Here is a 27,421-nt window from a genome sequence, read left to right as displayed (position 1 = left end):
GACAAGATCAATGTTTTTTCTTCAAAAACCATTTTAGAAATTATTATCAGTGAGTTAGTTAATCGATTTTTAATTTTTATTGTTCATTTTGTAATCAATATGAATTTTCCTCGTGAGGAATTTGTTGATATGATATATGCCCTTGGAGCTGCTGAAAGAAATAGCCTTTTGGCTATTTCTGAATAGCCTTTTGGCTGAAAGGGGACATCCCCAAGGACAAGTGTTTCAAAAACTAAAAGAAAGATTTGAGAGAACAGGAAGTGTAATTTATGAAAAACATGAACGGGTGAAGCCAGTTACAAATGAGGAAAACAGGATGACAGTAGCTTTAAGTGTCGTTGAAGATCCTCATAAAAGCGTTAGGCAGCTTGCTAAAGAATTACCCTTTAGTGCAACATCAATATCTCGCATGCTTCGAAGCGAAAAATTCCATCCTTACCATATTTAATTGTTGCAGGAATTACTTCCGCAGGATTATGAAAGAAGAATGGCTGTCTGTCAGTGGGCGCAAAATAAGATTCGTCAGCCTGATTTTTTTAATTTTGTGCTTTTTTCGGATAAAGCTACATTCCATAATAATGGCAGTGTTAATAAACATAATTTTCATTATTACGACACCAGCAATCCATTCTTCATCCAAGAAATTCATCATCAACATAGATGGTCGCTTAATGTTTGGGCAGGAATAATAGGACATTACGTTATTGGACCGCACTTTTTTAATCTTACAGGTGAAATGTATTTAAACTTTTCACAAAACGATTTTAATGTCCTTCTGCAAACGTTGCCTGACCATGTTCGAGATAGGATTTGGTTTCAGCATGACGGCGCTCCAGCTCATTATAGCCATGCTGTTAGAAATTTTTTAAATTAGCATTTTGATTACCGGTGGATGGGGAGAGATGGGCCGGTCCCTTGGCCCGCAAGGCCCCAGATTTGACCAAACTGGATTTTTTCTTGTAGGGATATGTGAGGGAAAAAGTCTATCAAATAACCTACCACAAGTGAATATATGAAAAATAAAATTCCGGAGATTTTTCAAACAGTCACGCTAATTATGTTGGAAAAGGTTAATGACACATTCTCAAAAAGGGTAAATGCTTGCGTACAAAATTTAGGAGGTCATATTGAACACAATTTATAATAATTGTAATTGATCTTTAAAATTTAAAATTAGTGTATCGATGTACATTTATGCAAAAATACGTAAGTACCTACCTAGTATGTAATTTAATTTTGCTGTTTTTTTTTTAGCAGTTTAGGTGAATAATTGTGTTGGTTAATTTTTGAAGTATGTAATAATAATAATAATAATAATAATAATAATAATTATAGGAAAAGTAATAATTCTAATTCTTCAATAATTTTTTCTAAGCAATCTTGATCAAAACTTAAAGAATACCCGTTTAATGCATAGTATTTTACAGAAAAGTTAAAATATCTCAAAAAGTACTTGGTTTAGCTATAGGACATATTAAATAAAAAATGAAGGTATTTGAGGGACAAACTTAATTAGATAAAAATATACAGGGCGTTCCATTTGAAAAATTTGAGATATTACGAATTTAATTTCAGCAAGTTTGAAAGTTCTTTAAAAACACCCTGTATTAAAAAATTACAAATTATCATAGTCAGCCTAGAGGAGGTACCCTAGACTAACTGTGGTACAAGTTTCATAGGCGCAGAATAAATTTTAAGTTAATTATGATTTTTTAAACGAACCCTCTAAAAGCAAAAAATAACATACAATTAATTACGTTGCAACGCCGCATGGAAATTTTAAAAACGTTATACCAAAATAAAGTACTCTTTTTGCCTCACATTTTAGTACCATAATATACAGGACGTACCATTTAAAAAAATCATATTTTATAGTAGCTTTTTTATGACACACCCAGTATACATAAAAATATTTTTAGTTCGTAGGTTTTTGTCAACCCTACAACTTTGCTGGAGAACTTTTTGCTCTACCTCGTATAAGAGAAGACGCTATCTTAGCCGTACACCTTGTTGGCACACCATGTATATCCCTATATCAGATGAAAAATTAGAAGAGGATGGAAATAAAGAAATAAAGTTTTCGGGTATAATTAAATACATTACAGAAGAGAAACACTGATTCCAGGCCATCCAAACACTATTTAGAAAATGAAACGATAATATAGAAAGAGGTGGAAAAATCGAATTTTCATTTACATATCCCTATCCCAGTCCAAAAATTAGATAGGGATGGGAACAAAATAATGTTTTTCGGGTATTATTAGATACATTACGAGAGAAAAACACTATTTTCAGGCAATCCAAATACTATTTAGAAAATGAAGCGATAATATAGATATTATTTCCTATAACAGTCTTTTTATTATGATTATATGAGTTTTCTTATACTTAGTAATGTAGTAGTGCTTCGGTTTTGACTGTCTTGCCAAATTTTCATATAACTTCATATTTTTTTATAAGATCAACTTGAAGAATAAGGTTCAGATTCTATCTTCTTTCTGCGTAGACTCGAATGTATTTTATAGGAATTGTTTAATATTTCCTAAAATATTTTTGTAATAGTTTTGTTATATCATTCAACACATTGAAATTTCTTTTCTATCTTTCCTTGTCTGCCTTTGTTTTGATTTTTTTTCCTTGTACTTGCAACTTATGAATATCACGCTTAATAGTTCGCATTGTCTACGAATTTTCTTATTAAAAAAGATAATAGAAATAGATGTATGAAGAAGTAATCTAAGAGTACTAATAACACACAATATACAAAAAGAGACGACGTAAGTCTCAAAGCCTATACAAAAGTTAGAAATATAGATGTCAGGTTCTTCATGTTCTCTTTTTCTGGCATCGAAACTAATTAATTTATACTTTTCTTTTTAGTAACTTGATTATATTTTAAATATCTTCGGAAGATTTTCATCTCTTCTCGCTTCTATCATAGTTTCCTTCCAAGGTCTTCAGTATTTCATTCTCTTGCACCTCATTTTCCTTGGATCAGATATTGGTCTATCTATTCAGACATCTTCGAAATGTCATATCTTAAAGCCTGGAAGACCTTATAAGAAAGACTCTATAAAGAAAAATCCTTGTCTTTTTAATAATTCATATAGAAAAATTATATTTTATTTTTTCTAATTAACTCACAATATCTTAAACTTGGTAGAAACGTTGCAATAAATAGTTGAACCTTATTGTTTTTTTTGCTAAAAATAAATTAAATCCTTTTCATGAAATAAATTTCATTATTTTATTATTTTCAGGAATGCATCATAGTATGCGTCGTGTCCCTAGAAGAACTCAACGTGACTCCCGAAAACGTCCCTTACACCCAATGCCGAGAAGTAAGAACGGTATCATCCGCTTCATCCAACATGGACAAGATCACTATTGCCGCCAGCGCTGCTATTTGTGGAACCATTGTGGTAGCTGTGATAGTTTTTATAGGTAGTAGTGGATTATTTCCCTCTGTTCACACGTGTGACACTAAACCTAATTTATAGCTGCATCACGACGCAGGTCCCGAAAACTGCACGAGCTCCACCAGCAAAAGATAAACGGAATTAAACATGGTATTCCTATTGCTGGCTTACCAGTTAACTGTTGTACCTTACCGCAGAGCCCGATAGAACCGTTAACGTCTTTGGCAACATTGAGTGCTTACAATAATAGCAAGGTAAGCAAACTTTATTTACAAATACAGTAGCATAATTTCAGCATCCAACTGACTACTAAAAGCGTATAATTACGACCCATTTACTCGAGACGCTTATGAGTCATTTAGTACCTTACAGGAAACGTTGCGGTTTATTCGACGCAATTGATGGTCTTATTACAGCTTTTAAATTTTACAGTTTTAAGTACGAAGAATTTTGCTATATAGTGAGTTATCTTCTTAATTATTAAATTTAGGACTGGGATCAAGTGTCAGCCTACAGCGCACACAGCCAAAGACCCCGGATGTATACAGTGGAACAGCCTCCGTCTCTAGACGAGTTAAGGTCTCATTTTAGTGGGAAAAGTGCCAAAGCTCGCTCAATTGCGGATGGACAATCACAAAACAGTTTCTCGAATCATTCAGGAAGATACTTGACGGCAAACGCTTTTCCCAATAATTTATTGGCTTCGAGACAAGGTAATTAAAATCTATGTTGTTTGACTAATGTATGTTAGGTTATCTATTTGTTTGGGTATTACATCTCGATTTAAACATATTAGGGAAATATACCAATGCTGCAATTATTTTACAAGATAAAATTAGACTCTTGCAGTATTGCAACTAAATTACCGTAAACAGATAAACAAAAGTACTTTATTTAAGTTATTTATTTAATCAAAACAGAATAATAAATGGCTCTATTTATTTATACAGAAACGAGTACAAAGCTCAAGAAGACAAATGGGGTGGCGCTATCCAACTGAAGCTACTCATACAACCACCCTAATATATTATCCATAAAAAATTGCTTAATCCAAGGGTAATGACTTAAGTACTATGTAGGCAATACGCATATAAAACAATTATAATTTAAGTATAATTCAATAGTCACTGAATGTAGTATTCACGAAATTATCTTTACTAGTACCGATCAAATAGTTCGGAGGGATAGTAAGAAATCCATAGTCTTTCTACGGAAACTACATAAAGATGAAGTTCTGGTATTGATAGGCAGCAAGTTAAATGCACAAGTTGCTAAATAGATGAAACATCTATTCAAGAATTCATTGCTCTATACTTTACCGAGCACCATGACTGACCACAGGAACTCTGGGAAAGAGTTTGTCTGATTTTAAAGACCAAACACAAAATATGTAAGTGGTCATCATTCTCTTATAGTAAGCCAATCGGATTCTTTTAGATGGGGCGATATGTGATCAAACTTACGAACACCATAACTAAGCCTCAGGCACGCATTTTGCATTTTTTGCAAAAACTAATAATCATGCTGAGTTAAACAAGGCATATAAATAATATTACAGTAATACAAGTGGGACAGTACTAATTAGTCACACAAACTGAACCTAGTTGGTGTATCACAGGCTTGTCTATGCATATACAATAATCATGCTTATCAGCATGTAACTGATGAAACCTGACTCGAGAATCTTAGATCTGAGTCGATATAAAGACCAAAATTCTTGCAATTGTCTATTGGACTAAAAGAAAGGCTAGATAAAGTCAATGAAAAACTTTGATAATTCAAAATAGTCTCTTTAGATTTACCAAACAAGATATTTCAGATTTTTGTTGACTAAGGAATCATTATGGATGATTTGCAAATCAGTGTTCATGTCCCTACATGCCGAAGAGATATTATTATTATTAAAACAGTAATAGACTTGTGTGTCATCCGCATATTGAGGAATTCTTAAAATGTTTCAGAAATTGAGAAAACTCTGCCGCATATATACAAAACAGAAGAGGACCTAGCACCCTGCCCTGGGATTACCATGATTAATTATTTTAATTAACAGAATTTTGAGCCATTGTATACCAGTATATAATCGTAGAAAGCCATCCCCAAACAAGATCATATTATTTTTAGTTTAGTTAATAAGAGCTAATGTTCGATAGTATCGAACGCTTTAATAAATATAGAGAAAAGAATAAGGCAAGTAGTATATCCCAAGCCCTAAAACTGTCATCAGATACCAGAAGTAAAGCTGTAGTAGTGCTGTGATTCTTACGAAAACAAGACTTACTAGGTTGGTTAACTACAATCTTCTCAAGAATTTTAGATTGTACTGGTAAAATACTAATTGGTCTAAAATCTTTATCTGTATCTCATGTTAGAAAGTTATGAAACCCATAAACATTCTATAGAGAAGATTCAGAACAAATTCTTAAGATATTTATATTATAAGCAAACAGGTGTATTTGAAATGCACATACCTTAGAGAGAAGTTAGAGAGAATGAATTTGCACAACCTTCAAGGCATAGAAAGTAGGAGAAATATATTTTCAATATTGTTTTTGTATAAACTTTTAAACAATTTTATAAATGCTCCTAATATACCCTACTAAATAAACTTGTATACACCTAGGTATATAACACGTAATCCTGATGTGACTTTTTATACGCACAGTACTCGTAGTAATAATTATTATGAAAATTCACCACTTATTGTTATGTGCAAATTAATTTGTATAATCAAATTCGGTCTTATTATGATTTGTGTAATGTCGAGTCAATAGCCAGACTTAACATAATACTCTCTAGGGTTTGTGAACTTACAATGAATCTATAGATCTAGATAATACGTTAAGTGTTAAAGGAAAAAAGGTAGATAGAGTCCAAAATGATTCTTATAAAGGAGCTTTTCATTCATGATTCAAATGCATTTACTCAGGGTTGTACTTTTTTAGAGTCGATAATTCTGCTACCTCTTTAGCGGTTTTTTGGTTAAATATACAATTGAAGAGGTACAAGACTGACAAACTATATGTGCTCTTAAAAAGTCTAAATGTTACACATTTAGTCTACTTAACTAAGCATTGGTTACATCCCGGAGAGACCACTTACTTGCACAATTATAGTATTATTTCTGTATTTTCTAGATCAGTTTCAATTCATAGTGGTCAATCATATTGGCAAGGAAGAACGCAGAATCCATATCAAACCCTATTAACAAATTTGACGATCAACTTTTTGAAAAAGCCTTTAAATTCTCTATTGTTTATTCTGTTAACTACTATATATACATTATTAGTGTTTATAGATCACTTTCAGCAAGCCAGGCATTGTTTTTGTAAAAGCCAGTTTTCTCCATATAATTAACTTATTTTAACAGGTGACTTTAATATAAACTACACCGCTCACACTAGTTCTTTTATTCAAAATATATTAATAAGTTTAGTATGCATATAAACTAGCCCAGGAAAATTAAAGATAATGGTGCTACAATACTGGATTATATGTGTTCAAACTTTAACAATGTCTCATATAATGTTCTCAACGCTTCTTTATCCTATCGCGAGGCGGTATTTTTACTATTAAATATTTTGAATTACTCCGGAGCACACTTATACGCCATATCTGTCATCTTGTCTGGGGCCGACGAATTAGCAGCCATAAACATATTTGCTTTTCTTCTCTAAAAGGTACCTACTATATCTTGGAATAACAAACTTGAAAAGAGTTTACTCATCTTCATATTAAATCGTTTCAGCGCCATTTTTCTATAACCAAATTTACCTTGCGACAAAATACTCATCTTAACCCCATTTTTCTCCTTTCAGATTTGAGACAGTCTCGTCAGTCGTTGGCAATGCAACAACCGGACCGCATGTCCACCAGGATGCCTCCTCATCATGGACCCGCCCATTCCGTAGCATCATCCACGCGTCGGTCCAGACCCAGATCCCGATCACGTGACCATCACAGACCCAGCAGTAGATACAGCACAGCAGGATCCACTCACACTTTAAATAATTACGGTGATAATTCCGATAATTGGACCGATCACGACATGGACATTTATATGGCAAGGAATCCTACCACGAGAAACGGACTGGTGCCTTTGTGAAACGCAAGAAAGGAAGTTTATTATTAGATGATTGATATAGTAGGAAGCAAATATTAATGTTTAATTGCTCAACTAATCTTTTATAATTGACTCCAAACTTGAAGCTGTCAATTTTGTTTGTATATACTAAGTTTAGAATTTAGTTTTGTAACAGTATTGTTAGGAAGTGCTAGAAAGGTAATCAAAAAAAGTTAGGTGTAATTACAATATTTAAGTTTACCTATAATAGTAGTGGTAGGAGAAATTTCTATAGTGTGAGAATGTATGAGCGGGTGCTTTAGTTATTTCTAATGCTTTTAGGACAGTTTGGATATGATGAAGTTAGAATACGGTTTGTAGATATACAATAATTAAAGAGATATTTATACGAAGAAAAATTTTGTTTTTAATTGACAATTTGGAATTATTTATACCATAACAGTAGTTTGTTTTCCTACTTACTTTATCTTTGTTAAAAAAAGAGCCAAGACAAAAACGGTTGTCTATTTCCAAATATAGTAGCTAGACAGAAAATAAAGAAGAAAAAAATACTAAAATTAAAACACATATATCCCAAGGCATTCTATAGAGTGAATTACTGAAAAGTGTATTAAAAAATTTAATATCCTTACAATGGTCATACCATCATACTGTGGAACTTAACTAAAAATAATTTTAGATTACGGATAATCCTTTGAATATAAAGAAAATTATAAAGACAATTTTATATAAAGTGGATATATCAACCAAAGAAGGGTGTTTCTTAGGAAAATTAATTATTGCTTTTAGAAGCATGTTATTACTACAATGTTAAACAAACGTTAGTAACTAAAATGCTTCTCTGAGAGGTAACTAAAAGTAATGAAAGTGGAAAAACGTGTGCCAAATTGATAGAAGCCATATTTGGTTTAGTTTTATAAACACAAGTGTAGCTGCGTTCCAAAATTCGCGTTAGTTTACTGTAACTTTTTAAAATGGTTGTTTTTTGTGGCTCCTGTGAGCAAAATGTTGGCAAAAATACCTACAGTGGGATGTAAGGGAGGCTGTGAAAGATGGTTTGACCTTTCTTGCACATCATCAAAAAAGAAGACGTAAAGGGCAAAAAATCAAAGGAATTTGTTTGGTACTGTCGACTGTAAGCATGAGGCTAGGAAGCAATTTTTTTTCTCGTGGAAGTTCTGAAAGTTTCTCCTCATTGTCTGAAGCAGAAGAAACAAAGGGTAGACTATTATATTATAGACAAGGGAATACGAGGATACTTTATATATTATAAAGCGAGAAAACAGTTAAAAAGAACTACCGTTTTGGAACAGGAGGATATTAGAGAAGCAATGGATAGTGAGACCAATCAGGGCAGGCAGAATAAGAATAAACGGCTAAAACAAACTGGCTTTGAAAGCAATCGAGTTACTCGGAAGAAGAACGAAACAAAAAACTTATCAGAAAACGCGTTGCTTGAGATATTATCTAAAAACGTTGATGATCTTGATAATTCCGTTGTATTTAACAGCAAAATCATGAATGAAATCCAGCAGTCACTGGAGAACCTAACTAAAGAGAACAAGCAACTTAAAAGTGAACAAAATAAGACATACTAAAAACCAAACGAGAATATGGCTCAAAGGACCACAGAAAGAAAATGTTGCTTGTTGAATGTTGTTATAATGGCTTCAAGATTCAGAAAAGGCAGATACACAATCTTTGAAATGAATCTCGAAAAACGAAAATCTTTCGATATTTGAATATGAATAATGGCGAAGATAACTTCAAAGTCAAACGGGTATCCATTAAAAACCCAAACAAACCTGTTTTAATATCATTTTCATGTATTGAATTAAAAAGTATGTTTATAAGGGCAAGGAAAGAAATTGCATTGCTATCGTTCCGACGGATGCTAACATAATAATATATACTATGTTGTTGTAGTCAAGTCAAGTCAAAGTCAAAATATACTTTATTTGCCAAGTTTACAAACTTATGCTAAAAGCTTCCTAATCCTAGAATTTAAAATACAAGTATTTATTTGGTTATACAGGACAAAAACAGAATACAGAATCGATTTTGATTGTACATAAAAGCATATTTTATATAAACAAAGACAAAACCAAATAATTTTAAATATTAAAATGAATCGTTAAAATACTCTTCAATGCTGTAGTAAGCTTTTGGTAAGATTAATTTCTTTAGTTCTCTCCTAAACTTTTTAAGGTCTGTAACAGTCCTAATCGAAAAAGGAACATGATTAAATATTTTACGACTAATAAATATAAGAGAGTTTCTCGTAAGTGAGAAGGTGGGGATTGGAAGAGATAAGTTGCCCACTTGACGAGTATTATGACTGGTACAGGATGGTGGACTTACGGACTTATGTCTGAGTGTTGCAGTTTCCAATATAAAGAGTGAGAAAACTGTTAAAATTCTTTCAGCTACAAAAAGAGGTTTACAAGAGACTCTCAGACCAACACCACACAGATACCTTAATGCTTTTTTCTGAATAGTAAAAATTATGTTAAGGAGTCCCTTGGAGCACAATCCCCAAAATGGCAACCCATAACGGATATGAGAGTCTATTAAGGCGAAATAAACTGAACGAACAAACAACCCCCCCAACTCATGCCTGGCAACCCTGACTGCAAAACAATCAGAAGAAAGTTTAGCAGCGAGGCCCAAAACGTGGTTGTCAAACCTTAAGCTCTCATCAATGAAGAGGCCGAGAAATCGACAATAATCCCTACCATGTAGTGGGCTCTGCTCATCAAACAAAAAACCCTCTACATTACACTTAAAGCCCAGAACAAAAGTCTTATCAACATTGAATACAAGCTGATTGCAGATGCACCACTCTTTAATTTTGTGAAGGTCCTCTACTATGAGAGATCTGACTACTTTTTGATCTTTGTTATGCCACAGAATTGTTGTATCATCGGCAAACTGAACCATTAGTCCATGCAGTGATAGAGAGCTTAAGTCATTAACGTATAATAAAAACAAAATAGGACCCAACACTATGATATATATGTATATTTGCTAAATACAGATATATTTTCTTTTACATTCTTTAATATTTTATTCTAGTTTCTTTTACCAGACTTATGATTTTACTTACCTGTGTCGATTAATATCAGTGGATGAATTCACATAGATATGTAAATTCTGGGCTATTCTCTTGTCTTTTCTTTTCAACCATTACAAAACGGTTCTTTAAAACAGTTTAAACAGTTTAAGTTTAAAAGATATTCTATGTAACTCAAGTAAAATCTTGTACAGGTATGTCAAATTTAAATGCTTAAGTCTAAAAAATTTTCGTTTAACATTTCAATGTATAAATTATATTGTGATGACCAAACTAGACTAGCATATTCAATTATGCATCTGGCAGAGGAGCACTAAAGAACTCCAAAACAATTAATGTAATTAAAATCCCTTAAAGTTCGACTAATAAATCTTAGTAGCTTCGATTCGGTAATCGATTCCATATTTATTATATTAGTAATAAAGCACTCGAAAACCAGTATCAATATACATACACACCCATACCTTTAACTTCAGTCAAGTCTATCCAAGATTTTGTTATTTATGTGATAGTAGAAATATAATATTATGGTTTCTCTTACTGGAAACTGTCAAAATGTTTAATTTTTAGACAATCAAAATTATACCATTGGCCAAATACTAGAAACTCAAAATAGTACTTAAGTCATCTGCATAGAGAACACATTTACAATATTTAATTTTTTTTGTTAACTTATCAAGAAGTGAATCAAAAAGTGGCTAAGTGAGCTTCTTGTGAAATACCAGAGGTGACAGATATCTTATTGAAAAAGGCTTTTTTTACAAAGTAAGTTTTATTACATAAGTAGCTTTTAAACCACAGGTTAATTGCAAAAAAGTTTATCGAACGCATTTGAAACAACTTATTTAAACTTCGTGACTAGAGTTTAAACATTAAACTTAGTAGAGGTTTAAAGAGATTGTGCTAATACCTTAATATTAACACGCCATTACGAAAGGACTGACATAAGGCTAGTAAATAAAATTTCCATCAAATTTTCTCCTAAATATCTTATATTAAATATAAAAACGTTAATTTTCTTTAAACAACTAAAAACCTAAAACTTATTACTAAGTAAACACACTCATTCCAGCAAGCACTCGAATAAAATTAAATTTTAAATTTAAATAAACACCAAGACAAAGTAATTAACTAAATTAAACCCTTTGGCCTTAATACAAATAACGTAACAAAATTATTATTGTTTAAAATAAAACACACAAGTGAAAATTACAAAGGTACCTTGTTTCTATGTGAAGACACAGAAAAACAAAATCCAATACACTGCTGCTTCCACACTATACGCTTCCACAAAATGTTCAATAGTCTTGTCCTCGGTTCAGTAACAGCCTCCTCACTAGTTATTAAAACTGTTCATGGAAAATGTTATAAATGTTGACTTTTCTGTTCACAACTTTATATTCTTACGAAGCGCCCACAAAATAATATGCTTTAACTTAAAGGCAATTTAATAGCTAGTTTACAACGCTTTTAACTGCAACGCTCAATTTTGCAACATAAATTTGCTTTTTATTTAAATTTATTAAATACAGGAAACAGATCTTTCCCATTTAAAGATATGGACAGGAAAGGTTTTATACCATTTCCGTCAAAAGACACAAACTGTTAACTAACTCTTTAAGAAGATCAACTTATGTGAAACAAAATTAACATCGACTTCGATGTTTTGGGTTTTTGATTTTACGTCGCTGGCTGGACGGAGCAGAGATCTTGCCTGGTTTGCATTTATCGTCATACTGGGTGTGGTGCGGGGTAAATTTCGTGTCGCCGCGGCTTGATCGGGGCAAGACAGACCCAGACACCAATTCCAGGTATCGGAGAGTTTTTGTAGACTGTAGTTATTATTTGAGACAAATTTAATTTGTCTGTGTTGAGAAATTGATTTCGCAACATTTTGGGGCCCGGTTGGAGCAAATTGCTCCAAACTACATAAGTATCCCCAACTAATTTAATGAGGACAAAAAGGTTTCAGGTATATCTTGTTGAGGCAAAGGACAGACCTTGGCCACACTTCGAGTAAAAACTCCGTCCTTGTTTTTAAGTTTCACAACTCTTACTTTACCATCATCTCCGGGAATGACTTCTATGACTCTGGAAAGTGACCAATGAAATGGTGGAGAGTTATCTTCCTTCAGAAGAACAAGTGAGTTGAGTTCTATATTTGGAAATTCTTGAAACCATTTTGGTCGATTTTGCAAACGATTTAGGTAGTCTTTAGTCCACTTTTTCCAAAACAATTGTTTTATTTGAGTAATACGTTTCCAAAGCGTTAATCTGTTTTCAGGGATTAAAGAAATGTCTTTTTCAGGATATGACATCAAACTAGTACCAATTAGCAAATGACCAGGAGTCAAAACTTGAAAGTCATTTGGGTCATTTGATAAGGGACATAAGGGCCGTGAATTAAGAATTGCTTCTATCTGTACAAGTATGGTATAGAAAGCCTCAAAGGTAAAATGACTTTGACCAATAATACGATGGATATGATGCTTGGCACTTTTAACGGCAGCTTCCCATATTCCTCCCCAATGAGGACTTCGTGGAGGAATAAACTTAAATTTTATTTCGCTCTGGGACAAAAATTCCTTAATTTGATTAGAAGTTTCAATTTTATTAAAGAATGAATAAATATCATATAATTGGTTCTTAGCACCTATAAAGTTGGTCCCATTATCACTGAAGATCATAGATGGGTTACCACGACGACTTATGAATCGCTTCAAAGCACATAGGTAGTCTTCAGTGGTCATGCTGGAGACTACTTCCAGGTGAACGGCCTTAGAAGACATGCAAACAAAAATAGCCAAGTAAGCCTTTATTCTAGGAGCCTTACGAAGGTTGGAAGATTTTAGGGTAAATGGCCCTGCATAGTCTACACCAACTTGACTAAAAGGTCTAGATACTAACACCCTGTCTTTGGGAAGGTTTGCCATGATTTGTTGACCTGGTTGCGCTTTAAAACGATAACATGTGACACATTTTGAAATTATTCTCTTAAGGTCTCTAAGACCATTAAGTGGCCAATATCTGGATCGGAAATTTGAAAGAACATTTTGAGCACCTGCGTGTCCAAGTCGCTGATGCTCATATTTCAACATCAATGACACAATATAGTTATGAGACGGTAGAAGTAATGGATGTTTGTGGTCAAACGGGATATTAGCATTTTCCAATCTGCCACCAACTCTTAGAAACCCATTTGAATCAATAAAGGGGTTCAGTTTTCTCAAAGTCTTATCCGAAATATTTTTATTTGACTTTAACTCAGAAATTTGCTTTAAAAAATATTTGGATTGTATGACCTGTATTATTTGGTTAAGAGAATCTCTTAATTCTTGGACCTTTAAAGGGCCAGAATTTTTAATGTTTTTATTTCTGCAATTATGTAAGAACCTAAGCATATATGCTACTGTACGTTGCAATTTCAAGAAACTTGAAAAGCGTTTGAAAATGTTAGACCAAAAAACATCCTGATTTAATACTTCAGTACTAAGTAACGAAATTTTTCTTTCTTCTGGCAAGTCATTTAAACTCTGAAATTTTTTAGACTTTGTCAAATCAAGATCTGGAAGCTCTAGAAAGGCTGGTCCATGAAACCACATTTTAGAAGTTAAAAGATCAGTAATAGAAATACCTCGAGAGGGTAGATCTGCTGGATTGTCAGAGGATTTAATATGCCGCCAAGTAAACTCAGAGGTTAATTCCTGTATCTTGGATACGCGATTAGAAATAAATATATTCCAACGGGATGCATGAGACTCAATCCAAGATAAGGCTATCTCGGAATCAGACCATAGATTTACTGAATCTACTTTAAACCTATTAGCATAAATGTTTATGAGTTTTGTGATTAATTGTGAGAGCAGAAGCATAGCGCAAAGCTCTAATCGAGGAAGTGTAACACTTTTTAGAGGAGAGACTCTAGACTTTGATGAGACAAGAAAACTAGAAATGCTACTATCCGAATAGGATGTGCGTATATAAACGCAGGCAGCATAGGCTTTCATGCTTGCATCTGCAAAGCCGTGTAACTGAATTTCCTTTAAGGGTTTATCCAAAAAGAAATATCTTGGAATTTTGAGATGTTGAAGAAGATGTAAATTGTCAACAAAGTTTTTCCACTGGATAATTACATTACTATCCTTTAAGGGTGTATCCCAATCAATTTTTAAAGTCCAGATATGCTGAATAATCAGCTTACCAATAACAATAACTGGTGACAAGAATCCGATAGGATCGTAGCACTGTGCTACTGTTGAAAGGATTTTTCTTTTAGTAAAGGGTTCAGGAAAAGTCTTCTTAGGACTTGAAATTAAAAAATAATCGACTACTGGATTCCATTTTAATCCGAGAACTTTATTTAGGGTTGAATGAAATTTAAATTCCAATTCTGAATAATAAAGTTGGTCAGTACATGCTGACAAAAATTGTGGTGAATTGCTGCACCATTTATGCAATGGAAATCCATGCTTATTTAATAGGGAGTTGAGTTGATCGTACAGAATTTTAAGATCATTAAAATCATCAACACCTCCTAAAATATCATCACAATAAGTTTGGTTTAGAAGAGCATTTGATGCGACTGAATAGTCAGATGAGTTGTTCTGTGCTATTTCAGTTAACACACGAGTGGCTAAAAAAGGAGCATTATTAGTGCCATAAGTAACCGTTAACAATTCAATGCATTTGAGTTGATCCTCAGGTCTTTCTCTCCAAAGAATATTCAATAAAAAGGTTTGCTCAGGATTAACCAATATTTGTCTAAACATCTTTTCAATATCACAAGTCAGAACATACTTAAACGAGCGAAAACGACACAAAATATCGTATAAATCTGGCTGTACTTGAAAACCTTTTAACATTATGTCATTGAGAGAATACCCTGTTGAAGTTTTACAAGAGCCGTCAAACACAACACGCAATTTAGTGGTTGCACTGTCCTCTCTAATTACTGCATGATGTGGAAAAAAGTATTTTTGTTGGGAAAACTCATTACATTGAGTAAGAGGAACAAATCTTGCATGACCTAGGGACACATATTCCTCGATAAATTGTTTATACTGTATATAATATTCTGGACTTTTCTCAAACCTTTTCTCAAGATTTTCAAACCTTTTACGAGCAATTGAAATTGAATCACCTAACTTGAGGTGCTCATCTTCATTTTTAAGAGGTAAGTTTACTTGGAAAGTACCATTTTCTAAGATTTTTGTAGTATTTACAAATATAGATTCTGCCAAGTCATCATCTGGGGTGCGAAGCTTAACAGGTGGAAGTTCTTCTAACTCCCAAAACTTTGCAACAATGGTTTCAAGGGATTTTTGTTCATCATTTTGAGCAAAAAGGGCAACAGAGTCTTGACCTGATTGAATTACGTTCAGATGTGCAGTAGAAATATTTGAATTGGAATTTGAAGGATATAAACCTCCAATTACCCAACCAAGATGAGTGTTAAGTAGGGTAGGCATTTTGTTTCCCAAACTAATCATACCAGGGGTAAGTAATTGATAATATAGGTCTGAGCCTATAAGAAGATCAATTTCTGAGGGTATGTTAAAGTTGGGATCAGCTAAGAATATATTACTTGGAATATTCCATGCATATGTATTAATTTCTATATGAGGAAGGGAACATGTAATATTGGGAAGCACTACACAACTTAACTTAAAAGATTTTTGATTAAAATTGGAATGTAAAATGACATCCACCATTTTTTGTGAGACGCTATGAGACAGGGCAATACCTGAAACTCGTGTTGTTTTGTTATATGGAATATATTTTAGTTTTTCAATAAGAGAACTTGTTATATAGGAGTTTTGAGATCCATTATCTAAAATACCCTTGACGGTAACTGGGTTGCCATCGGCATCTAACAAGGTTAAAGAGACAGTAGCTAGAAGGACTTGACAGTTTTTGGTAGACAAATTTGAAACTGTGTGGGTCTCTTCAGAATGTTGACTCACTTCATTTTGTGATACATTAGCAACAGTTAGATTATTATTTTGCCTGCAATTATTGTGTGAAGTGAATTCTTGATCAACCATAGAATGGTTTTGATTATTGTTTATTTGGGAATGAATATTGTTCGTATGATTTCTGGCAGATTGATTATTTTGGAAATTTCCATGTATTGATCCTTGGTTAGATCTGGTTGGAAATCGTGAAGTCTGGCTAAAACGATTTTGATTAACTCTGTTTTGTAAATTCGAGCTTGGACTATGGGATTGCTCAAAATCATGAAGAAGGGAATGGTGTCTTTTGCCACAATAAATACAAGTTTTATTAGAAGGGCAATTACTTAAATTGTGCTGAGAAGCCAAGCAATTATAACATAACTGTTTTGATGAAACAGTTTGTCTCTTTCCTGTAAGTGATAAACCTTTAAATTTATTACAGCCTAAAATTACATGTGAAATTTCATTACAGTATACACATTTTTTATTGTTACCTTGATTTGTATTTGTGTGTAAGGAAGTATGGGTTTGAACCCTATTTGGTTTTTGAACTTGAGGTTCATTACTTGACAAATTTTCTAGAGTTACACATTTTCTTTCAACAAATTTAATAAAGTCAGTAATACTAGGCAACTGGTCTTGTCTACGTTCACTTTCATAAGCTTTACGTGTACCTATGTCTACCTTTTTTATCCATAGATAAATTACTAAAACATCAAACAATTCTTCTTTAGTATAGTTTAAGTTATTTAAAGACCCTATACTTCCTTTGCATTTATTAACAAAATCTCTAAGATTAGCTGAGTTAACCTTTGAAACAACTGGAACATCTAAAATTGCACCAATGTGTGCATTAAGGACAGTTATTTTATTTTCATACCTTTCTTTAAGATAAGCTAAAGCTGTAGTAAAATTTTCATTAGTAAAAGATAAATGCTCAACTATTTCAAGTGGTTCACCTCGTAAACAGGATTTTAAATAAGCAAATTTTTGTATATCTGATAATGTGTTATCTTGTATAACAATTGACTCAAACATTTGCATAAAGGAAGGGTATTCTGACATGTTACCCGTAAAATGTTTAATTTTTATTATTTGTAAAATATTCGTAGAAGGAGACATCATTGATTTCCCTACTACTGCTGGCGATGCATTAGAACGCTGTAAAGAAGTATTTAAAGTACCTGACAACTCTTTAATTTTATTATGACACAAAACAAATCCTATATCACATTTTTCTTCTATTAATACCCTATCTTCATCATCTGGTTCACTATTATCTAAAGTTGAATTCAGCTCGAACTGATATTCAATTTCATCTTGAGCTAAATTATAAGCATCTAACGCATTTTGCAACTGATTTATTTTGGTTTCAAAAAAGGTTATATCAATTTCATTATCTTTTTTCTTATCAAGTGAATTTAAAACTCTTGATATTTTACTTTTGGCCAAAGTACGGTTCTTTTTTAACTGGTTAATATCCATTTTGAACTATGAATAATTTAAAAATAGTACTTAAAAAGGTAAACCTTTAAATAAAAACTCAGTAAAGGTATTGATTTGCTCAACAAAATTTGACTGGACTAAATTAGAATCTAATCTATTACTAATTTTACTGGATGTAAAATTAAATATAATGGGTGCTGGAAATATGTTTTATTTAGAAAACTTGATGGAACATCCGGCTCGAAGGACCATATTTAAACTTCGTGACTAGAGTTTAAACATTAAACTTAGTAGAGGTTTAAAGAGATTGTGCTAATACCTTAATATTAACACGCCATTACGAAAGGACTGACATAAGGCTAGTAAATAAAATTTCCATCAAATTTTCTCCTAAATATCTTATATTAAATATAAAAACGTTAATTTTCTTTAAACAACTAAAAACCTAAAACTTATTACTAAGTAAACACACTCATTCCAGCAAGCACTCGAATAAAATTAAATTTTAAATTTAAATAAACACCAAGACAAAGTAATTAACTAAATTAAACCCTTTGGCCTTAATACAAATAACGTAACAAAATTATTATTGTTTAAAATAAAACACACAAGTGAAAATTACAAAGGTACCTTGTTTCTATGTGAAGACACAGAAAAACAAAATCCAATACACTGCTGCTTCCACACTATACGCTTCCACAAAATGTTCAATAGTCTTGTCCTCGGTTCAGTAACAGCCTCCTCACTAGTTATTAAAACTGTTCATGGAAAATGTTATAAATGTTGACTTTTCTGTTCACAACTTTATATTCTTACGAAGCGCCCACAAAATAATATGCTTTAACTTAAAGGCAATTTAATAGCTAGTTTACAACGCTTTTAACTGCAACGCTCAATTTTGCAACATAAATTTGCTTTTTATTTAAATTTATTAAATACAGGAAACAGATCTTTCCCATTTAAAGATATGGACAGGAAAGGTTTTATACCATTTCCGTCAAAAGACACAAACTGTTAACTAACTCTTTAAGAAGATCAACTTATGTGAAACAAAATTAACATCGACTTCGATGTTTTGGGTTTTTGATTTTACGTCGCTGGCTGGACGGAGCAGAGATCTTGCCTGGTTTGCATTTATCGTCATACTGGGTGTGGTGCGGGGTAAATTTCGTGTCGCCGCGGCTTGATCGGGGCAAGACAGACCCAGACACCAATTCCAGGTATCGGAGAGTTTTTGTAGACTGTAGTTATTATTTGAGACAAATTTAATTTGTCTGTGTTGAGAAATTGATTTCGCAACACAACTGTTATTGCCCACTTTCCAAAGCGTCAGAGAACATAACGGACAACAAGTTAATAACTGTGGACTAACTGTTGATAAAACTATACTCAATACTTGATAGAGCATTTTATAACAGGTGAAGTTTTCTTTGAGGGTAATACTTTGATATACAATACTTTATACGATTAGTTCGGTAATCTTTAATATTGGATGGTAGTTATAATTTTTCTAGAACTACCTTGTTTAGTTACCATTAGGCTTTATGCTAGTATATATTACATATACCAAAAAAAAAATATTATGGCATATCGCTATACTTTAGAAACCCAGGTTAATTGCTCATTTTTCTTCAGGTTAAATCCGAGATTGATATTTTTTCTGGCTCATTTAACTTACCCAGGTATCATCATCCCCTTCTCCCATCTGTACCTCATTTCTTGAACAAACTCATACCAAATATGACAGAAAGCTTTGATCCCACCGAGACTCTGTAGGGTGTGACAGAGAACCACAGACAGCCTCCAAATAAGAGAATCTTCATTGCAAGTCTTAAATCCCTTGAACTGTTCTTCAAAATTTTGTATAATCTATGTGAGAATAAAAGTGATCAGTAAGTAAATAAGTAATGAAAAAAACAATTTTTCCTACTTTAAGCTTTTTTGGTAAGGGCTCCTTGTCATCTTTTCCATAAGGAAAATTTGAATTTTCATCGGCATCAGGGAATAAGAAATACAGGAGGGAGACCAGGACACCTTCCTGAATTGGAGGGTTACCTAAAAATAAAAATAATATGTATTTATAATGTTTATAAATTTAATATACAAATGCATTAATCATTAGAGGAGGGTGTGAACAGCCTTTGCAACAACTTAATTTCAACTAGACAGTTTAGAATCAAGCTTTTCCTAAATTGAGGAAATATACCTAATTTCCTGATGACATTATATATCTTAACTCGCTTTTTCTCTCTTAAAAGAACCTTAAAAATTATTTTAAAAATGTTCCAACTCAGAACTCTTAGATAAAATGGTATTGGATATTCTCCAAAGTACATGCACAAGGAATAGATACTAAATTTCTGTGAATATATTTTGAATAAGGCTCTTTTTTAGTACCTACACTGTTAATTTAACAAACTGGATGGAATCTTTTAATTTGAAAGGAAACAATCTACAAATGTTAATAATATAATAACATTGCAATAATATTGCAACTGGGTATGTGTATACATATGGGATACAACTCAGAGGCTCTTGTAGTATATTCAAAGTACAAAAAAAGCTGACCAAAGCCTTATTTAGAATAAACCAAATTCAATGCCAAAGAAAATCTTCTAAATTTATAAACCCATTATGCAGGTAATAGCAGCCTGCATACATTAGCATAGACTGCATTTGATTCATTAAACAGAAAGTCTTCATGAAGTTCTTCCTTATGATGTGTCTAATAGTTCCCAAAGTGTAAGTGAATAGAACCCTGAGGAGAAACCTGTGTAATGCAAGTAGAGTTTGATATTACATTATTGCCAAGTCAGTTTTAATCATACATTGTAAAATCAAGATGGAGAAATTAAGTCTGAACACCACACCTTGATTTCACTTTGCCCAACTGAATAATGGTCACATGTCCCATGCTATCAAATGCCTTATATAAATCAAGGAGCAGTGATGTCATCTCTTTAAAATACTGAAAAACAAAATAGATTGTCCTGAGATTCTTAGTCAGTTATCTTTTGCTTTAAACAAAATTAACACTTGCCAACCATTAGTTTTTTATCTGGCTTATCCACGAACCAACCTTTATAAGAATTCTCTCATTTATAAACTTCGTCAATATATTAACATATAGGCTTCTGATTCAACTAGTCTGAATCAGTTTAAAATAATAATATTAAATAAACTAAAACAGAACTGAACTGACCAGTGATGTGTTGGGTATTTTTTATTGTATTTTATTAGTGTGGGTAATTTCTGTGTTATTATGCACATTGTGATTTTTGTATTTCCTTTTATTATTTTTTACAATACTTTTTAATTGTGAAGTTAGCATCTGTAAGTGGCATTGTAGCTGTTGATACTTGTAACAAATAAATAAATAAATTTAAAAAATCTTGCTGATATCTAAGGAACTCAATTACCTAGACTAGAGATGACTGTGATGAAATACATGTTTTGTTGTCTATGGCATTTATGTATTATATTGACTATTTTATTCCCAAGAAATATGTTTTATCATTTTATCATTATCAGTGTTAATATTTATTTATTTATTTATTTATTTATTTATTTATTTTTAATGTATATAACATTTCAAGTACTTATTAATAATTAACAGTAGTCTTAAGTAAAAACTATAATACTAATAAATAATACTGTGCTAAACCTAATCCAAAGAGTGGGAGTAGGGCACTATCCCAAGATAGTTGCCCTAGCTGACAACTTAAATTTATTTAAAGATGTACTGAAAAAATCAAGATCTTTTGCAAATCTATTCACTGTAGAAGCTATTCTATTTATAGGACTGTTTAGTAGATAGGATGTTCTGCAAAAGGGAATGTGGAGAAGCGCCTGACCTCGTGTTGTGTAAGAAGATACATGCAAAGAGAAAAGGCACAGACATTCCGGACTTCTAACAATACCATTCAGAACCTTAAACGCAAAGCAAACATCAAAAAACTGCCTTCTACTTGATAAGGAGTTTATGCTCAGGTAGGACATGGTCTCTGAACAGGTAAGATCCAGGCCTGACTTCATAAGAGTATATCTGGCAAACCTGATAAACTTGTGCTGGATATTTTCAAGCCTCTCAATGTGAATCAGAAAATGAGGTGACCAAACAATATTGGAGCATTCGAGAAGAGATCTCACCAGGCAAATATATAGTGTCTTCAATGCTGACACATTAGTAAAGTTTTTGCAAGATCTTTTGATAAAACCAAGCAGTTTATTAGCTCTATTTACAGTATTTTCAAAGTGGTGGGAGAAAGTAAGACTCGGGTCCAGAAAGACACCCAAATCATTGACTGAGTCAAGCTCCTTCAAGGGGATACCATCAATAACATATTGACAAGGAGGGGAGACCCTTAATATTTAGTTTTGTTAATGTTTGGTTTTATCATTTTGACAATTTTTACTTTATGTATTTTATTTTTCTTCTAGCTTTGTAAATGAGGGTCTAATACACTCTTTATACTTAACACAAAGCATTTATTGAATTTGAACATACCTCTTTTATTCTTGGTCAAGGAATTCCTGGCTGCTCGACTCAACAAAGTAGAAATAGTTGGAACTGAAGATTCAGTTAGAAGATCCAACGGGTTGCTCTCTTGTACATGCACAGTAGCATAATCACCCAGCACATCATAAACATTATTACTCTTATTCAGCAATTCCAAAAATTCTCCTAAAGCATCTCCGAGCAGACACACTGGTTCATGTGTACTCTGAACTGAGCAGTGCCATTTTTGAGCTTTTAACGGGTCAAAATCACTGTGGCTCTCTGAATCTATAACTGAATGTTCCGAGATATAGCTCCATATAGTTTTCAGGTGAAGGGCATTAACTGGATCGACAGTAACTCCAAATGGAAGAATAAATAAGTTTTCTATGTCCATTGCTTCTGTTGTTAAATCTTGCTTCCAAATAAAGTTACCAAAATCATTTAGGGTGTAAGTGGCTTGATATGAAACAAAAATATTCTCAATCATGCAAGGGGACATAATTTTAGTTTTAAACAAGTCTAGCAGTCCTGTAAGGTATTGGCAATAATACAGGCCTCTTTTTAAATGCACAACATCAAAGTTTGTACGAGTTCCGTTGGCCTCGTATACTCCCAAATACATTTTTTGCCATTTCTCCCTGACTTGAATGAATATTGGGATTTCCAGGGATAAATTGTTAACGAGAACCAGACAAGCACTCAGTAAAATTTTTGCTTTACTTTCATTGTTTGTAACTCCATGTTTCCCGGAGGGGCTAAGAACGAGAAATTCATCCAAGCCATACCAGCTGGCCAAGCAAATGTCCTTGAGCCCCTCCGAGTTATAACTTTCTATCTGGAAGTCATGCCACTTATCCAGTGGATGTTTCGCCTTGTCATCACACCCTTCAGACAAGTCTTCGTCTAAGATCCTCTTATACCAAAGGAAATCGAAATTAGTGTCCACATAAACCAGTTTTTCTGACCTAACATTCCATTGTTTGGAACTTTCTCTTGGTGTTTCCCCACTTTCTTTCACCTCATCAGTTTTCCATTGATTGACGATTTCTTCCATATGGGCAACAAGGATTTCCCAGTCCGAGGCAGTGGTAAAATCTTCATGGTAAAACTCGGTATCGTCGATTTCTTGGTTCATTTCTTAATATTTAGAAAATTTCCTATTGATAAACAAAAACAAGAGTTGAGGTTGGTTTAGAAAACAGCTGACTTTGACGGTTGACAGAGATAATGGCGACCAAGGAGACCAGATGTAAGGAGACGGACCTGGATGCTGAACGTGTGTACCTAAACATGAACGAAAGCTAGTGTTTCAGAAAGTTGCCACAGCGGCGCTGTTGGTCAGAAGTGTACTTTACTCTGAATTAGTCCTTTTGATATTGTTATTGTTATACAAGGTGTCTCTAAAAGGTGTCTACAAAATCCTGAGACATTCAGTAGGTACAAAATAAGACGATTTAAAGTAACTTACCTTTGTCCAAAGTTGCCTATTTGCCTCTAGCTATATAGTTTTAAATTTAAAAAATAAAAAACCATTTTATTTTATTTTCTTAATATTTTTCGACATACCACTTTGAAGATTGATACCTAGGGGTTTTCTGGTATGAGAAACTCGAAAATGGGCATTATTTTACTGTGGACGATAGAGGGTGCCTCAGACTGCACTCTTGATGTGTAAAATGGCCATAACTTTTTGCAAGTGTAATTTTTATTTTCTGTTGTAAAGGAAACAATTTCCCTAACGCTTTTGAGCAAAAATGATACTCCTATTAGAATCCGCAAAAAATTAAGCGTTACTAAGATATTTCGTGTTTTAGTCTGTGATACCGCACCGGAAGAATAAAAATTGGAATGACATTTTTTGTGTCGTTACTTTTAACGTAGTTTATAGGAAGATTTCTTTTAATTTAATGAGTAATAATAATTTATTTAAAGTAGTTTTAAATTTTATAAACTTTTAACAATTGTTTAAAATGACCTCCGTCGATATGAATACACATATTAACACGGCGTAAAAAGTTAAAACGCACTTTTTGCATTAACTCCTCATCGTTCTTCAGTATGTTAGCTGCATTTTGAATTCTTGCCTATAACTTTTCTCTTCTGTATTAATTGCTATAGAGTACACCATCGTTTTTCAAGACTCCCCAAAAAATAATCTAATGGAGTCAAGTCCGGTAAGCGTGGAGGCCAGATCACAGGAGCGTCATTTCCTCCTCCAATCCATCTATTTGGATATTGTTGATGCAAATATCATCCTGCATGAACCACATATCTTGCCGAAATTGTAATGGCAATTCTTCTATAATAAATTTGGCAGCGTATTTTCTAAATAATTCACACCAGTTCACCTTGGTGGTAAAATTACAGGACCGATTATAAGATTGCCAATGATTCCCGCCCACACATTGACCCTAAACTCATGTTGAAAATGAGTTACTTTAGTGGCGATTATTGCGACTCTCATTAGCGTAAACATATTCATTACGAAAATGAGTTCCACCACTTGTCGAAAAGCAGGTTCTGGGTTAAAAAATGTTAAACAGAATCTTCTATGTATACTTTTATCCTGCCATGTTTCGAATTTTATCAGGTACTTGGCATGGAACTGACATTTTCAGCATTTTTTTTCAAAATATTTTTAACAAATAGAAAAACAATTTAATACAAAAAAAAGATATTTAAAAGGACTTCTTAAATGCACCGCTTATATAAGAAATAATGTTTAAGTAGGAATAAATTTTTTCGAGGACGTACCATTTGGCCCTTTTCGGAGATTGATTCGTCAACTTTTATTCGGTATTATACAATTGTTTTGATATGTCTGTTCCTATAAAAAAGTAATTTTTTAGCAGTAATCCAGTCTGCTTCTCCATAAAACTAAAACATGTTATCGCACAGAAGAAAATTGTAAAAATAAAACAAAGGTAAGAACACGAAGTCACGGTCTCATCAAATCCATGTAATTTTTTCAAAAGCTACACGTATTTCGCTCCTATCGGAGCATCATCAGCCCTAAAAAATACATTAAGATATTTTTCATAAAAAGAACGCTTATAAATTATGACAAAACTCATTACCTAGACCTACACACATCACATTGCGGCTAACAACAAAAGAAAAGCTAGGTTAAGTTAACAATTCCTACCATAGATAGAAAAATATATGCTTAAAAATTAAAATTTAAAGAAAAAATAAAAGTTTTTTAGACAAGTTACTGGACTGGCAATGGGGTCTTGCCTCTCTCCTCTTCTGAGTGGGATTTTTATGCACCATTTGGAGAAAAGGATTGTCAATGGGAAGTTTGGTTCTTTTCTCACTGTATATAGGAGATACGTGGATAATATTTTTGTGGTATGTAATGGAAGTGATCTAGAATTTGCGGATTTCCTCATTTGTATAAACTCTCTTTACGCAAATATCTCGTTTACCATTGAAGAGGAAAGAGATGGAAGGTTGCCTTTACTTGATGTGTTTGTTTCAAGAAATACCAACAAACTTGAATTTGAGATTTACCGCAAACCCACCACTACGGACAATGTCATCCAATACTCCTCAATTCCCCTTATTCCTACAAATTTGCCTCTTTTAATTTCTCTTTTCTATCGCCTTTTCAACATCTCCCTTTCTAGAGAAGCTTTCCTTAATGAACTAAATATAATTAAACATATTGCTTTTAATAATGGTTTTTCACTTGATATAATTAATCGCCTTTATTCTAAATTCAATAATAAATATAAACTCACTTACAACTTAATCCATCTTAATAATGAAAATAGTCACCTTTTTAGATCAATGTCTTTTTTGGTAATATTTCTTTTCGGCTTGCAAAGATTTTCTACTCTATAAATCTCACAATTGCTTTTAAAACTACTAACAGTTTAAAAAGGCAGCTAGTTAGTACAATAGATAAGGCAGATTTCTTTTCGAAATCAGGGGTATATTCATTAGGATGTAAAGACTGTAATGCCATTTACATAGGGCAATCGGCGAGAAAAATTTCCACCAGAATAAAGAAACATACAAGCTTGGTGGAGAGGTACAAGGATACTGACATGATTGAAACTAAATCGGCGTTTGCGAATCATTTATTGGCCTCCTCACATGGTTTTTCTTTAACTCAGGAAGCGGATATTTTGCATGAATGTTCAAAAGGCAAAAAACTGGACTTGTTGGAAAAAATTGAAATAACTAAAGCTAAGAAGAGCCCTGTCCTTTTGTGTGTGAACGATGTTTTTAGGTTTGAACCTTACCTCATTTATAACAACCTCTCTCAAAGAATTTAAAAAAGTCTTTTCCTTTTAGATTTTATATATTTTTGGTTTTTATTGTTAAAATTGTTTACTTATAAGTAATATAGTTCGGATTGTTTCCCATGTTTGATTATCTTACTTGGTGGCCTATGGATTAGACGCGCACCTATGAATCTAAAGGTTGTTGGATCGTTCCCCACTGGTAACATTTTATATTTTTACTTTTTTATTTTTATTGTTCAAGCATACACTTTTATCTATGGTAGGAATTGTTAACTTAACCTAGCTTTTCTTTTGTTGTTAGTTGCAATGTGATCTGTGTAGGTCTAGGTAATGAGTTTTATCATAATTTATAAGCGTTCTTTTTGTGAAAAATATCTTAATGTATTTTTTAGGCCTGATGATGTTCCGATCGGAGCGAAACACGTGTAGCTTTTGAAAAAATTACATGGATTTGATGAGACCGTGACTTTGCGTTCTTACCTTTGTTTTGTTTTTGTTTGGTCTCTTGGAGAAAAATGGATGACACGTTTCTAATTGTAAAAATAATTTATGTTATAATATATTATTATTATATATTATGTATAATTGTGGTAATAATATCTATTTGATGCAAGTAACGGAGCAGGTCCTTATCAAATTCTCAGCAGAATGTTGAAAGAATGCCGCCCTTCTCTTTATCCTCTTTTGTACA

General features: G+C 32.9%; 2 protein-coding genes across 2 annotated transcripts in view; one reads left to right on the top strand and one right to left on the bottom strand.

Annotated features, from left to right (window-relative positions):
• Window positions 1-7,901, top strand: part of LOC126743486 (leucine-rich repeat and fibronectin type-III domain-containing protein 5) — a 90,939-nt gene extending 83,038 nt beyond the window's left edge. The window contains exons 5-8 of the mRNA XM_050450587.1: window positions 3,261-3,444; window positions 3,501-3,673; window positions 3,910-4,132; window positions 7,238-7,901. Coding sequence (XP_050306544.1) covers window positions 3,261-3,444; window positions 3,501-3,673; window positions 3,910-4,132; window positions 7,238-7,524 — 867 coding nt within the window. The 3' untranslated portion in view covers window positions 7,525-7,901. The remainder of the gene's footprint in view (window positions 1-3,260; window positions 3,445-3,500; window positions 3,674-3,909; window positions 4,133-7,237) is intronic.
• The window catches only part of LOC126743485 (rab3 GTPase-activating protein catalytic subunit), a 128,515-nt gene extending 104,829 nt beyond the window's left edge, over window positions 1-23,686 (bottom strand). The window contains exons 1-3 of the mRNA XM_050450586.1: window positions 22,484-23,686; window positions 19,907-20,031; window positions 19,655-19,845 (exon numbers count right to left, since the gene is read on the bottom strand). Coding sequence (XP_050306543.1) covers window positions 19,655-19,845; window positions 19,907-20,031; window positions 22,484-23,612 — 1,445 coding nt within the window. The 5' untranslated portion in view covers window positions 23,613-23,686. The remainder of the gene's footprint in view (window positions 1-19,654; window positions 19,846-19,906; window positions 20,032-22,483) is intronic.
• Between the last annotated feature and the right edge of the window lie 3,735 nt (window positions 23,687-27,421).

The sequence above is a fragment of the Anthonomus grandis genome, chromosome 13 (genome assembly GCF_022605725.1).
Source record: "Anthonomus grandis grandis chromosome 13, icAntGran1.3, whole genome shotgun sequence".
Lineage (NCBI taxonomy): Eukaryota > Metazoa > Arthropoda > Insecta > Coleoptera > Curculionidae > Anthonomus > Anthonomus grandis.
The sequence above is the reverse complement of the archived record's forward strand: the minus strand, read 5'-3'. Positions and strand labels throughout refer to the sequence as shown.